We start from the raw sequence: 12,590 nt of genomic DNA, 5'->3' as shown, positions 1-12,590 counted from the left end.
TCAGGGAGGGCCCAGCGCGGGCAGCGGGGTGCAGGCCCCCGGGGATGGGGGGGTCTGTGCGCTGAGTGCCCTGTGTCCCCGAGCAGGTGCCCTGAAACCCCGGGTGAGCTGCAGCAGAGAGCTGGAACTGAAAACCACCCTGCGGGAGCTGATCATCTACGGGATCTTCCTGGCAGACCTCTGTATCCGTAAGTCATCCAGCCGCCCGAGGTAACTCATGTCCCAGCTGTACCTCTTCTGGTGTCATCCACCCACAAGGGTCACCTCGGCCAAAATTGCTCTGACCGCCTCATTCTAGCACCATGACTTAGTGACCATCAGTTAAGAAAGGAGGTTAGAAGCTGTTGTCATCCCCTAATTCCAGCCCGCCAGCATCCCCTCTTTGCCCCTTCCTTCCAGTGACGTTCGGCATGGTGAGCACCGACATGTTCTACCTGAACAAAGTCATGTCCCGGCTCTTCCTGGAGCCCAACGACAACGGCGACGGGAGCGGGTTTGAGAGTATTCGGAGCAGAGCGGATTTCTGGAGGGTAAGGGTTTCATTGCAAGGAGGTTTTCCTGGAGAGCAAACAGGTAAAGAAGCTCCTGGAGTTAATTGTGCATTCAGCTGAAGAAAATCAAATAACTTCTTAAAATGCATTTGGAGAAATTCTGGGTACAAACAGGAGCACTGATACTTCTGAATAATCAGTCAAGGAAAGAAATAGGCTAATTCATTGCTGCATTATATTTTCAATCCTAGGCTTGGTCTGAGAAGAGCTTCAGTAAAAACAGAAATATTTTGGGTTTACAGTTCTTCTGACTTTCAGCCAGGAGAGCGTACCATGTTGATTCACCTGTTTTTGCTGTTACATCATATTTCAGTGACAGCTGCAAAACACGTATCTGTGTTCTCACTAGGTGGAGGAATTCCCCACATTACCAGCATTGCGTAGCTGACAGCAGAAGGCAAAGTTTCTCACCGTACTCTTCCTTAAAAATGGAAATGCCTGCTTACAACAATTTATTTGGAAGAACTGTAGTCCCTCTTTATCTTGGTGTTATTGCTAGTCCCTAAAATAGCAAGCCCTTGCAATACAGTGTGTGTGCTGATGTACTGGAAATGGTTTCAACACATGCTCAGATGGTGCCAAATCATGGGGGCATGTTGTTTTGTTCTTGGAATAATGTTCTCCCCAGGTTTAATGCTCTTTATCTGCATCTAAGAAACACCCAGAAAAAGAGGGATTTTCCCCCCACCTTCAACAATACTTTGTCATTAAGATTCAGGTGATCAAAAAAATCTATTCAGAAATATATCCCAAAACAGATCTTCAGAGTGAGACAGCCAACAGAGTTTGTTAGAACAACGTACAGTATTTCTGTTTAAATATAATTGTTTAGAATTCAGCAGAAATTTTTCAGTGAAACCCCAAGCAGATGTATGTTGTAGTCTTAGCCTGAGTAATCCCGTTACATGTCTCTGGTTGAATTATACAGGGAATAGAATTGACTCATAGAAAAAAAAAAAAAAGATGTAAACATACCTTATTTATAATAGAGTACATAGGTGGAATTTCTTGTATTCTAGCTTAGACTCTCTAGTTGTAAGTAACCCGAGAACCCTGTAGAGATTGGTATGCTAAAAAGTGGTGTAATAGTGGCGTTTAAATCTTCTTTTGAAACTTTAACTTCACTTGCGTATATAGTTTGCAGAAGGACGGCTGTTGGATGGACTCTACTGGGACAAATGGTACAACAACATGACATTAACCCTCCAGAACAACAGCCATATTTACTATGAGAATTTGCTGTTGGGAGTAGCCCAGATTCGCCAGCTTAAAGTACGCAACAACACTTGCTCCATCTACCCATCTTTCCATAGTTTTTTAGAAGACTGTTACAGTAAATATCACTATCAAGCTGAAGACAGGTCTGAGTTTGGTCCAAAGAACGAATCTGAGTAAGTCTTTCTACTTCAGCACAGAAATGTTTGTGAAAACCTAACCATATCCTTAATGCTGGTATTCTTCAGCTAGTAACAACTGTACATGCGATTAGCTGAGTTTTTCTCTTGTTTACACTGAGGTATGCCACGGATTTGTTTTTGTGGCAACATTATAGATGGGAATTTGGCATGGGAAATTTATAGTGGAGAGACAGGAAGAACTGGAAACAGCAAGCCCAGTTCAGCAAAAGCACATGTTGATGGGCCTATCTCCGCGAACATCTCTGGAGCAATGCTCAGTTATATGAGGCCTCAATACATGTTTATAAATGGGAATCATGCTGAAATGCTGTGGAAACAGAGCCAAAAGGCTTGCTTCACACACTTCATTTAGCATTGATTTAACTCAATGAAAGAAGATATGAACATGCCACAGTAACAACAAACCATGTAAACCAGAGATATTCCATCTATCTGCACAGGTTTCAAGGTAATAAACTGTCTAGCCCACAGTGGGTGAAATCCAGACTGTTTTGCAAATGTCCCGAGTATTTAGCAAATAAGAGAAATGGGAATGTGTTAAGGCCATATGTCTCATGCACACTTCACATAAAGAAAAGTCTTATTTAAAGGTCTGGCTTAAATGGGCAGTTGTGGCTGCAGAAGAACAAAAGAACTAACAAGGATTGTATAAACTAAAAGTTAAAGCTTACTTCAGTCCGGTTTCTATAAGCTGAGCTGCTTTGTTTTCCCATTTCTGACAGATGGAAATACACCTCAGCCTCCTCCTTTTCCCCATGGTACTGGGGATCTATGGGCTGGTACAGCAGCGGAGGATATATGTTCACCTTACCTAAATCAAAGCAGGAGAGCCTGGAGAAGTTGGAGTTTCTCAGAGAGAACAGTTGGCTCACTAGAGGAACCAGGGCTGTTTTCATTGACTTCTCAACATATAATGCTAATGTCAACCTCTTCTGTATCATCAAGTGAGTTCTTACCTTTACACACGTGAAATCCAGTTTCCTCAGGCCTGATGCTTCCATAAGGACACCAGGAAAGGCTGGTCACCTCAGGCATATGTAGCTGGCAAGACAGTAATTCATTAACAATGCAGACATTTGGTTAGTGCAGGGAGCAGACCCAGATCGTTCCTTTTTTTTTTTTTTTTTTTTTTTTTTGGTAATAGTGTCTGGTCTGTACAGCTGGTTCTGCTGGAATGGATTTCATAGCCTTTTGCAAGGTCAAAGACTGGATTATTAGTCCTGTTGTCAGCTAGTGGAAGGAGAAGCCTCGGGTAGGGTGAATGATTGGTCTTCTGAGACACAGTTTCTTTAAAGACTTTTAACCAAACACTGCAGCTTGTGTATCCCAAGAACTTCTCTTTTTCCCATCAACCTTCCCTACCACGTAATACTCTTTTCATGGGGTACTTAGTGCAGCCCTTACAAGATCTTACAGATGTAGGGGTTCCAGTAAGGTAGTATTAATGTCATAGTAATTAATATTAGAAAATTAAGGGCTGAAAGGATTTAAAGGAGTGGTAACTAACACCAGTCCCCAATTTTTTTCAGGTTGGTAGTAGAGTTCCCTGCTACTGGGAGTGCTCTTACCTCCTCACATATCTACTCTGTGAAGCTCCTCAGATACATCACGTATTATGATTACTTCCTGGCTGCTTGTGAAATCACCTTTTGCCTCTTTATCATTCTATTCATAATCCAGGAAGCTATACAAATAGCAAAACTGAAAAAGGAATATTTCAGAAGTGCCTGGAACTGGCTGGATTTGCTGCTGCTGGTGGTGAGCTACCCCTTGACTTCTGTGCTTGCCAGCCTGGGCTAGCGCTGGCCAACATCTGTTCCTGGTTAGAGTCTGTCCCACTGTCCCACACTGAAGAGGCCCCATGGCCCACCGTGGTTCAGCACACCTGAACTCTTTTCTAGCCTTGCTGTCAACTTGCTGTGGCTCCACATCCTTTCTGCTTGTTATCCACATTGTTTGTTTTAGCCTTAATCTTTGCAGCGCAGGGAAGCACTAGTGCGTAACGCAGCTCATGCAGCAAGATCAGAATGTATGCGGCATGTTACATAGCACAAGCCCAGAATTATCACAGTACAATTACAAATTATTTGGCCAATAAAATTTCATATATGCAGTTGATGACAAAACATCTAAAAAGCTCAGGTTCTTCAGATCTGACTAACAACCTTTTGAAATCAATACAGTGCAAAATGACAGTCTGAAGAGGGGGCAGTGAGGACTTCAGTTTCACCAACTTCTGCTTTCCTTCAGGTATCCATCCTCGCCATTGCCTTCAATATCTACCGCACTGTAGAAGTGTCTCTGCTAATGGAGGAGCTGCTGAGTGATGCCCATGTGTATCCAGACTTCTATTTCCTTGCATTCTGGCAAGTGCTTTACAACAACATGATTGCTGTCAACATCTTCTTTGCTTGGATGAAGGTATTGGTTCTTATTCCCTTTTTTTTTGTACTTGAGAATCACAGTGTTTCTAAGCATCGCATAAACGTTCACTTTTACCTTCTTATGGGTGAACTGAAAAGGTGGGGCTAAAAGGGAGAATTTTGTTTATAAGATTCCAGAAGGGTTTAAGATTACCTCCTCATAAACATGGGTCACACAAATTCCAAGTCCCATCTAAAAAAAATTTTGCACATGGGCAGCTGTCACCACTGGAGCAGCTGGGAAATCACCATAGCCAACAGCCTCCTCAAACTCAGTCTTTTCCTAGACCCAATATATCCAGGTCACAGCCTGACCTACACAGATGGTAGGGCTGTAATAGGTGAAGCTATTCATAGCTTTTGTAGCCAAAAGCTAGGACAACAGGAGCTACTTTTTAACTGCAGAGGAAGGGAAAATGTGTCTGAGCTTGATTCAGAAGTGGCTTTGTACCAGGACACCTTTGATTTCATTTTTACTTGCAAATAGATTTTCTGATCTCTGGACAGAGTAACAAACTTCTCCAAGATTAGGGAGAGATTCATTTTGTTCCTAAGCAGGTGCTCTGGGGCCAAACCCGTCCTGCCTGTGTGCATGCCACTGACCCTGACTGAGGTCTGCACCCCTTCCCTGTACCCAGCACACACCTGACTTCAGGTTGGGTGGCCTCAGCACTCCCAGCGACTGGATGAAACTTCCCAAAGCTCTGCCTGATCCCAGGCAGCTTTCAGGCTCTCTCCCCTCTCAGGTGTCTGTGAAACACCCAGCACAGAGCAGCTGCAGAACAGGCAGGGGAGGTGCTCACATCTGCCAGAAGAGATCACATTTTACAATCATGCCCCAAGTACCCAAACGTAAGCTCTCATGAAAGGTCACATCCTTTTAAAATAAAAAGCCTTTTTGCCTTCCTCCACCTCCCAGGCCAGGAAGCTGTTTGGGAACACTGGCTGTTAACCAATTTCTGTACCCCAGCTGCACACTCCCCCTGCATCATCTGCCCCTCAGACTGATAATGGTTAATTTAATAATTGTTTTATAATTAATGGCTGTCATTGAACAAGGCTTTTGATCAGGCCTTGTTTTGGACTCAAAGTAAAGAGAGCTCCTTACCAACTCAACCCATCAGGGAATCTGCAGATACAGCAGGATGGTGTGGCTTGCAATCTCCTTGTCCAGGGGTCTGTATCTGCTAGAGCTGATTACACGTACCAGTACCCAGCAAAGACCTGTCTGCACACAATTACCTTTAGCACATAAGTATTTTTGCCCTGCAGAATATTCATCTTCTCCAGAAACACACCCAATCCTAATTCTCCTTACAGATACATACCATGCAACTTACTTCCAGGTAAGACTTAACCTATAACTGTTATCTGTAAATTACAGATAACATTTCAGAAATTCTGTTAAGAAGTTGCAATATATTTTGATCCCCCAATAACAACATGTTCTGTTCTCTTGCAGATATTTAAATATGTAAGCTTTAACAAAACCATGACGCAGCTGTCCTCCACTTTATCTCGCTGTGCCAAAGACATCATTGGATTTGCCATCATGTTCTTCATCATTTTCTTTGCCTATGCCCAGTTAGGCTACCTAGTCTTCGGGTCGCAAGTTGAAGACTTTTCCAGTTTCCAAAACTGCATGTATGCTACTTTCTAAATTTTTGATTAAAAAATCCCCATTTGGTGCAGGTGCAAACCAGTTTCTGCTAAGCAGAATTTAAGATTACAGGTCTCCAACACTTCAGCTTATTTCATCCAGTAAAACCAATTTTGTTGGCCCTACCATCTGTTTTCCAAAGCCTTCCTATGTTCCAAAGAGACCACGCGTACACTAAACAGGTCAGGGAAGCAGAAGAAGGGGAAGCTCAGGAGCAGCTCACCCAGTGGAGCTGTTAGTCTCTTTCAAAAGCAGGAATCTGAAACTACCCAGCAGACATGACACCAGGCACGTGATACAGTCCCCAGCACCAAAACTGCAGAACTGCTGGAGGGACCCAAGCGGCTCAGAGCACAAGCTGAGCATGTTTGCAAACAGGAACTGCAGCTCTTCTACGAAAACATCCAGCTGCACAGCCAGCAGTCGCCAGATCCGATCTGCTGGCTCTGTTACTTTCTTCCCCAGATTTTTTTTCAGCCTCTCACTGTAGCAACAACATCAGATGGATTCCAGGTGCCAGCTGGAACTGCTTTTGATGGTCCTTGCACCTTGTAGCAACTCTAACCTGCCACCCATCGTGTACGTTGTACTGTAGCCCCTGGCTACCTTATTTATTTTAAAGAGAGATCTTTAGTGTACCAGATTGTTTGAAAGCAGCTTTTCATGTAAAATTAAGGCACTTCTAAACCAGAAAAACAGCTCATTTTGGATCCACTTGGATGTGAGACAGTTCTAAGACGCTACAATACAGAGAAATAAATATTTTCCTTAGCTAGGAATAAGATCCCCTAAAGAGGGACATCGGGACCTGTACTGTTACCTTCTGTCCTAGCAGAAGATGAGGGATCATGAAGGCTGAATAGAAGGGAAATAGTTTAAAAAAAAACAAGATAAAACAAAACCAACAAAAAACCACAAAAAAACCCCACCACCAAACCAAACCAACTGAAACCAGGTGATTTATCCAAAATAAAAGTATTTTCTCATACAAGCTACTTAAAAATTCCTTCATACTTCCAAATTCTCAAATACATGCTAAATGCCCAGTTTACCATTGCAGTATTATCCTGGCTTGCCTTTCAATTTCAGTGACTAAGGTAATGGTGAATCAGTCTCAATTGTATCTACTGTATTTTTTTTTTAATAATGCTTTCAGTACTTCTCTTTAGAAGCCAGTCACCCTTATTCCTGTATTTTTTCCTCCCAGCTATACACAGTTTCGCATTGTGCTGGGAGATTTTAATTTTGAAACCGTAGAAGCAGCAAACAGAGTCCTTGGACCTATTTACTTCATCACATTTGTATTCTTTGTGTTCTTCGTACTGCTGGTAAGTATCATCTTAAAAATGCTTACTCTTTTGCATAAGTGGTAGAGAAGAACTGTTGTACAGTGCTCCGAGACAGTGTTTTCCACCCCAAGATAACCGTGGGCTTGCCCTGGCTGCCTCTCTCTACACCGGAGCAAAGAGAAACAGTCCAAACTCTTTTGTAGCAGTTCCCAGCTGGCAAGGCATTTTGCAGCTCTCCCTGCCTCCAAACAGCCACAAAAGGGGGTTTTGCAGCAGAAAACAAGGACGTTGCACCTTTTACTCGACTGCACCAACCATTTCTCGATATTTTAATTTCTGAAAACGTAATTGGGTGCTCTTGAAAACTGCATAATGTCAGCCTAGGCAGGTAGGAAGGTTGAAGAGAGACTGATGGGACTGTATAGGTGCAGGTTTGCTTCATCAATTAGATTGATGTTTTCATTAATTACTCTAAATTGAAACACCATCTGAAAAAGTTGCAAGTATACAACAGGAATCATAGAATCATTAAGGTTGAGGAAATCCATTACCTCCAAGGAACTTGGCATTTTAGCTGATACTGCAGATGGGAAATAAGTAATTTTTCTCCCCAAAAATATTCCCTAAAATCCTGAGATTATCAGATAATTTAACTGCATTAGGAGCACGCCTGCACCCAGCAAAGCTCTTCAGTCCCATTAGTTAGGTGCCCTGGCATAGAACAGCCGTCAAGACAACAGCCTCACCATAGTACCAATGCAATTTCCAGAAACAAATATCTAATTGCATCTCTCCTGTGCAGAACATGTTTTTGGCTATTATAAATGACACCTATTCAGAAGTCAAAGCAGACTTTCAAGTGATACCCAGTCAAGAACTGCAGCTCAGAGAGCTCTTCAGACGGGTAAGAAAACACTTCCGTAACTACCTCATTTAATTCAAGGTAAGAGGAGGAATTCTAAGCGACATTACTAGTGAAGAGCCTTAAACAGCTGAGCCTTAACCATCTAAGAACACCCAGTATTTGATTTTTGACTTTAAATAAACATTTGACAGATACAGAGACATCCTTCCATCAAACCCACAGGAGCTCCTAATGGTCAGAGTAGCACATGAGTCAGGGTGCAAGGAGCCTGCCTTTACTTCACCCTTTTAAAAACAATATTTAAGAGATGCCTGGTTTGTGATGGATCCCGTCATCAGCTTTCTTCAGAGCTTGCTGTTGCTGCTCTTCCAAACTGAGAAGCTAAAGATACTCTTTGCATAGGAAGACAAGTAGAAAGATGTACCTTTAAAACTCCACAGAGTTCAGGCCATTTTTATGTGCCAGAAACGAGTACAATAGGGGCACAAATCTTTCCCTGACTTTGCATTTCAACTTCAAATTATGACCTCCTCTTTCCTGCCAAATGTGTACACTGGAGCCAGAGACATTGCCTGCAGTTCTGCTGCAGAGACGAGCCAGTACCTCCACCTAGAAACCTGACTTTAACTGGGGCACACAGCAGCACCTGTGAGATGAATAACATTGAGATTAGAGACCTGCACCTTCAGACTGTGTTTCTCCAAGCTGGCCTACACTGACCACTCTGTAGAGAAGGGCTGGCAGCTGTATTGACCTGAAATTTTCCTGTAGGATTTTATGAGTGGCACAGACACCAGTTACATTGCTTCTGCAAAGCTTTCATTAAGGAAGGGGAAAGGGGAGTTCCTGGCCAGGATACAGCTACTTGGGTCAGCAGCAGCATAGCTTAGATTCCACCGCCCAAGCTCATTCTCCTACTTATCCTGGACTACACCAAGATTAAACTGAATATGCTTCAAAACAGAAACTCTTACTGGATTTGGTTGGCTATTACTTTCAGGGATTTCATGACAAATCTGAGATATAGCAGGGTAAGTTCTCTGAGCTGAGGGAACAAAGAAAGGGATGGACTGGTGGGATTTCTGTTTAATTGCCAAGGCATTATGCTGACAGTTTGTTCCTTATGCAAAAGTGTCTCTCGTTAAACACAAACCAATTAACATGCCTGACTTTCCCTGGCTATGTTCAGAGTTGCAATAAGGCCCTTGTCAAGCTCAAGTTGAAGAAACCAGAGACGGATACAAAACCAGCAGACGAGAGCATGGAAAGGTAGGATCTCAGCATTTGCTGTTACCCCCTGCACCGAGCACAGACCTGTTCTCACAGGACTTCTGTCTCTTCTCATTTGGGTGAATGACAAGCAAGAAAGTTTCAGCCACTAAAAGAAAGGACATTTCTAAGCCTTCCGATGGAGACAGTGCTGATGAAAAGGTAGGCTTTGTTCTCTCCTGTATTCTAGAAACTGCTGATTATATTTCAGAAGTTGAACAATACAAAAGGAGTCACAGTTGTCCCCACCATTAGTTACAAAAGGTATTTCTCTACAGGATACTATTTTTAAAATCATAGGAATACTAGAAGCTAGACCTATAAATAAGTAAAAATCACTAATTATGCCCAAAACTTCAAATGAAATCTTGCTCAGGCAAGGTCATAGGCTACAACAGCAGAGCTGGCAGCAGGGTGAGGTCAGTGTGTCTTAGCAATGGTATGAAGCTTCGAGCTGGGCATTTGCCCAAATGTTAAACAGAAACAGATGTATAGAAAACAAACAAGTTTTACAGCGATGTTTTGGGTCATAGGCTGCATCTACAGCAAGAAGAAAGATTACTTTAGCTTCCTTTTGCTTTACAAAAAGGTGGTTTCCAGTACTGGGGTAAGCCAGTGCAAGCACTTCTAAAACATTTTTTAAAATCACTTGTACAATGAGAGGGAAAGCCCCTTGGCTAGCTGTAAACTACCACACACTCTTGCCATCTTTCAACTCTAAACATAAATGTGTATTCCTATATCCTGACTTTTTTGAAAATTACTTTCAGATGGAGAAGAGAGCATTTTTCTCCTCAAAGCTGCCTATATCTTGTCCTGCATGCATGCCCCCTCCCTGCATGCGTGACTGTGTTACAGGTGTCCCAGGGAGCCACACTGACTTTGTGATTTTATTTTTTTTTAATCCCTCTGGTGTTGAATAGAGCCAACTGAAGTTATCAAAGCTACAGAAAGGGGAAGAGAAACTTCATCACAAGTATCCATCTACTGAGATCACAGACTCGGCCCCAGCTCAGACCTACGTCTCCACTGCAGAATTTCAGCAGTAAGTGTGTGCAAGTCTGTTCTTGCAGCCTTATTCTCATCCCTAAAGCAGCTGCAGCCCTAGCTGAAACTCTCACCGAGTGACAACCAGACACATAGGAGATAACAGTAATTTTAAGATATTTTAAGGGCTCTTATATTGGCTGACAACAGCTGCCCTCAGGGAGGGAAGAAGGAAACAAAATAATTTAGTAGAGCAGCTTGTTAAGGACATTAGTTGAGAATGAGGTAGGACAAGAACTTTAAATATTGTCCCTCTTCCAGGGACAATCTCCTTGTGGCTGCCCAGGAAGGGGGATAGAGGCTGTAAGACCTTGTGCTTGTGGAAGGGCGTTTCAGGATTTAGATCCTTGGCAGCTGACACAAGTGAGCAAAGAGGAAGGTTGCACATGCAAGTGTAAGGGCAACGACATCTCAAGGATGTGTTTCTGTATTTGTGTGTTCCAGGCTCTCCAGGTATACAGCCACATTGGAGCAGAGATTAAATAACACTGATGCAAAACTCAAGAAAATAATTAAATACATTTACCAACTGAGGGATATGTCAGGCAGGACAGCACAGTAAAATGCAAGAGTTTAGCTGGTAACAGATGGCCTGACTCATCACAAAGTTTGAAGTTCCCATCCCCTCCCTCCCCTTTATTTTTTTCTATTTCTGGATAAGAGAAACAGCAATGTTAATAAAGGTATATACCACTGTCACTTCTGGGTCTTCTCTCTGAGAGTTTCAGGTGCTTCTTTAACTCAGAGGAGAACTGACCAGCCTTGCTAGAGTTCTGGGTAGGCATCTCTACAAATGCCTAAATGACATTTATTCCTCTGCCTTGTTCTGGGGCTGCTGGGAGACACACAGATGGGTAACCAAGAAAGCAGATCACGAGCAGTGGCAGCATCCCAGGCCTGCTCCATACCTTCCTCTCCATCTCTGGCCCTGTGCAGCCCAGCACAACCCTCACTTGCCACGCACAGCCCAGCACACGGGTCATTAGCCCTCTCTTCCCCAGACTTTCTTTTGCTAGTTTATCTGCTGCCAAGGTTAATGCTTCCTGCTCAACAATTCTTGTTCCAGGCACCTGTTGCTTCCAAAACAGGTTAGTGTTGTCATCAGAGAAAAAAAAAAAAATTCTTTTGGAAAAAAAAAAAAAATTTGATCAGGCCTTAACAGCCGGAACCACTAGAGGGCGACTTGCACCAGCTTGAATTTTCAGAACATCCTTTTTATTCTTAAATCCATTTATACACATCGCCTTAGAGACAAGGTGTCATGTTCAGGCCAAAAACTATCTACTCCTGGGTAGTCATTAATATTTGTTCATTGCTGGCACTCAGCCACAGGAAGAAATAAAACATTATAATGCCACCTGAGCGTAGCATGAGAAAACACCAGCCTGTAGCACCCCACCTGCACCACTGAATAAATAACGCTAAGGAAAAACGGAGGATTGTAGCAACCTTGTTTATTCTGCAAGTCAATGTCTTAACAATTCGTGCTTCCTTTCCCCCCCACCTTCAGAGGGAAGATTATTCTGTCTCATACTGAAAGCTGCCTTCTGTCTCCTCTCCCTCACTTGCTCCCTCAACTTCCTGCTTGTTTTTTCTTGTTCTCATTCATCTCCACTGCCACACATGCACAAGCAGAGTCTTCACCTTCACAAGTTCTTCTGTCCCCTGCCAGGCCTTAGGTTAAAGAAAGGTGGATTTACACAAAATACAACAGAAGAGTCAGTTTGAAAGACCTCAATCAGTTTTCCTATGAACTTACATCAATATACTATGACAAAAAGCTACTTGGTCCAGAGGAACAGCATCCTGTCGAATTTACAGAAGTGTGCGCAATAACTGTGTTTTCTGGCCACAAACACAGGAGTAATTGCTGTGACAGTGATTTTAAGGCTGAGAGATCATTATGGATACAGAGACACAATCTAATACTGCTCATCAGCTGGAGGTGCACTCACTGGCAGTGAATTAATTAACCCAGTAATGGCTGAATCAGCTCTCTGCCTACCTACTCCCAAAGCTGTCACTGCTGGAGCAGGAAGGAGCGAGACTCAGAGTCTGCCCTGCGTCA

General features: G+C 43.0%; 1 protein-coding gene across 1 annotated transcript; it reads left to right on the top strand.

Moving 5' to 3' along the window:
- Positions 1–83: 83 nt before the first annotated feature.
- PKD2L2 (polycystic kidney disease 2-like 2) lies at positions 84–11,084 on the top strand (the record flags this gene model as incomplete). Its single annotated transcript, XM_010072448.1, has 13 exons — positions 84–188; positions 400–530; positions 1,689–1,942; positions 2,692–2,913; positions 3,499–3,727; positions 4,220–4,390; positions 5,855–6,036; positions 7,260–7,380; positions 8,144–8,245; positions 9,396–9,475; positions 9,568–9,637; positions 10,399–10,520; positions 10,967–11,084. Coding segments are annotated over 13 exons (1,907 nt in total), but the record flags the coding sequence as incomplete, so codon positions are not given.
- Between the last annotated feature and the right edge of the window lie 1,506 nt (positions 11,085–12,590).

This window comes from Pterocles gutturalis, unplaced genomic scaffold, assembly GCF_000699245.1.
Source record: "Pterocles gutturalis isolate BGI_N339 unplaced genomic scaffold, ASM69924v1 scaffold9867, whole genome shotgun sequence".
NCBI classification, from domain to species: Eukaryota; Metazoa; Chordata; class Aves; order Pterocliformes; family Pteroclidae; genus Pterocles; species Pterocles gutturalis.
The sequence above is the reverse complement of the archived record's forward strand: the minus strand, read 5'-3'. Positions and strand labels throughout refer to the sequence as shown.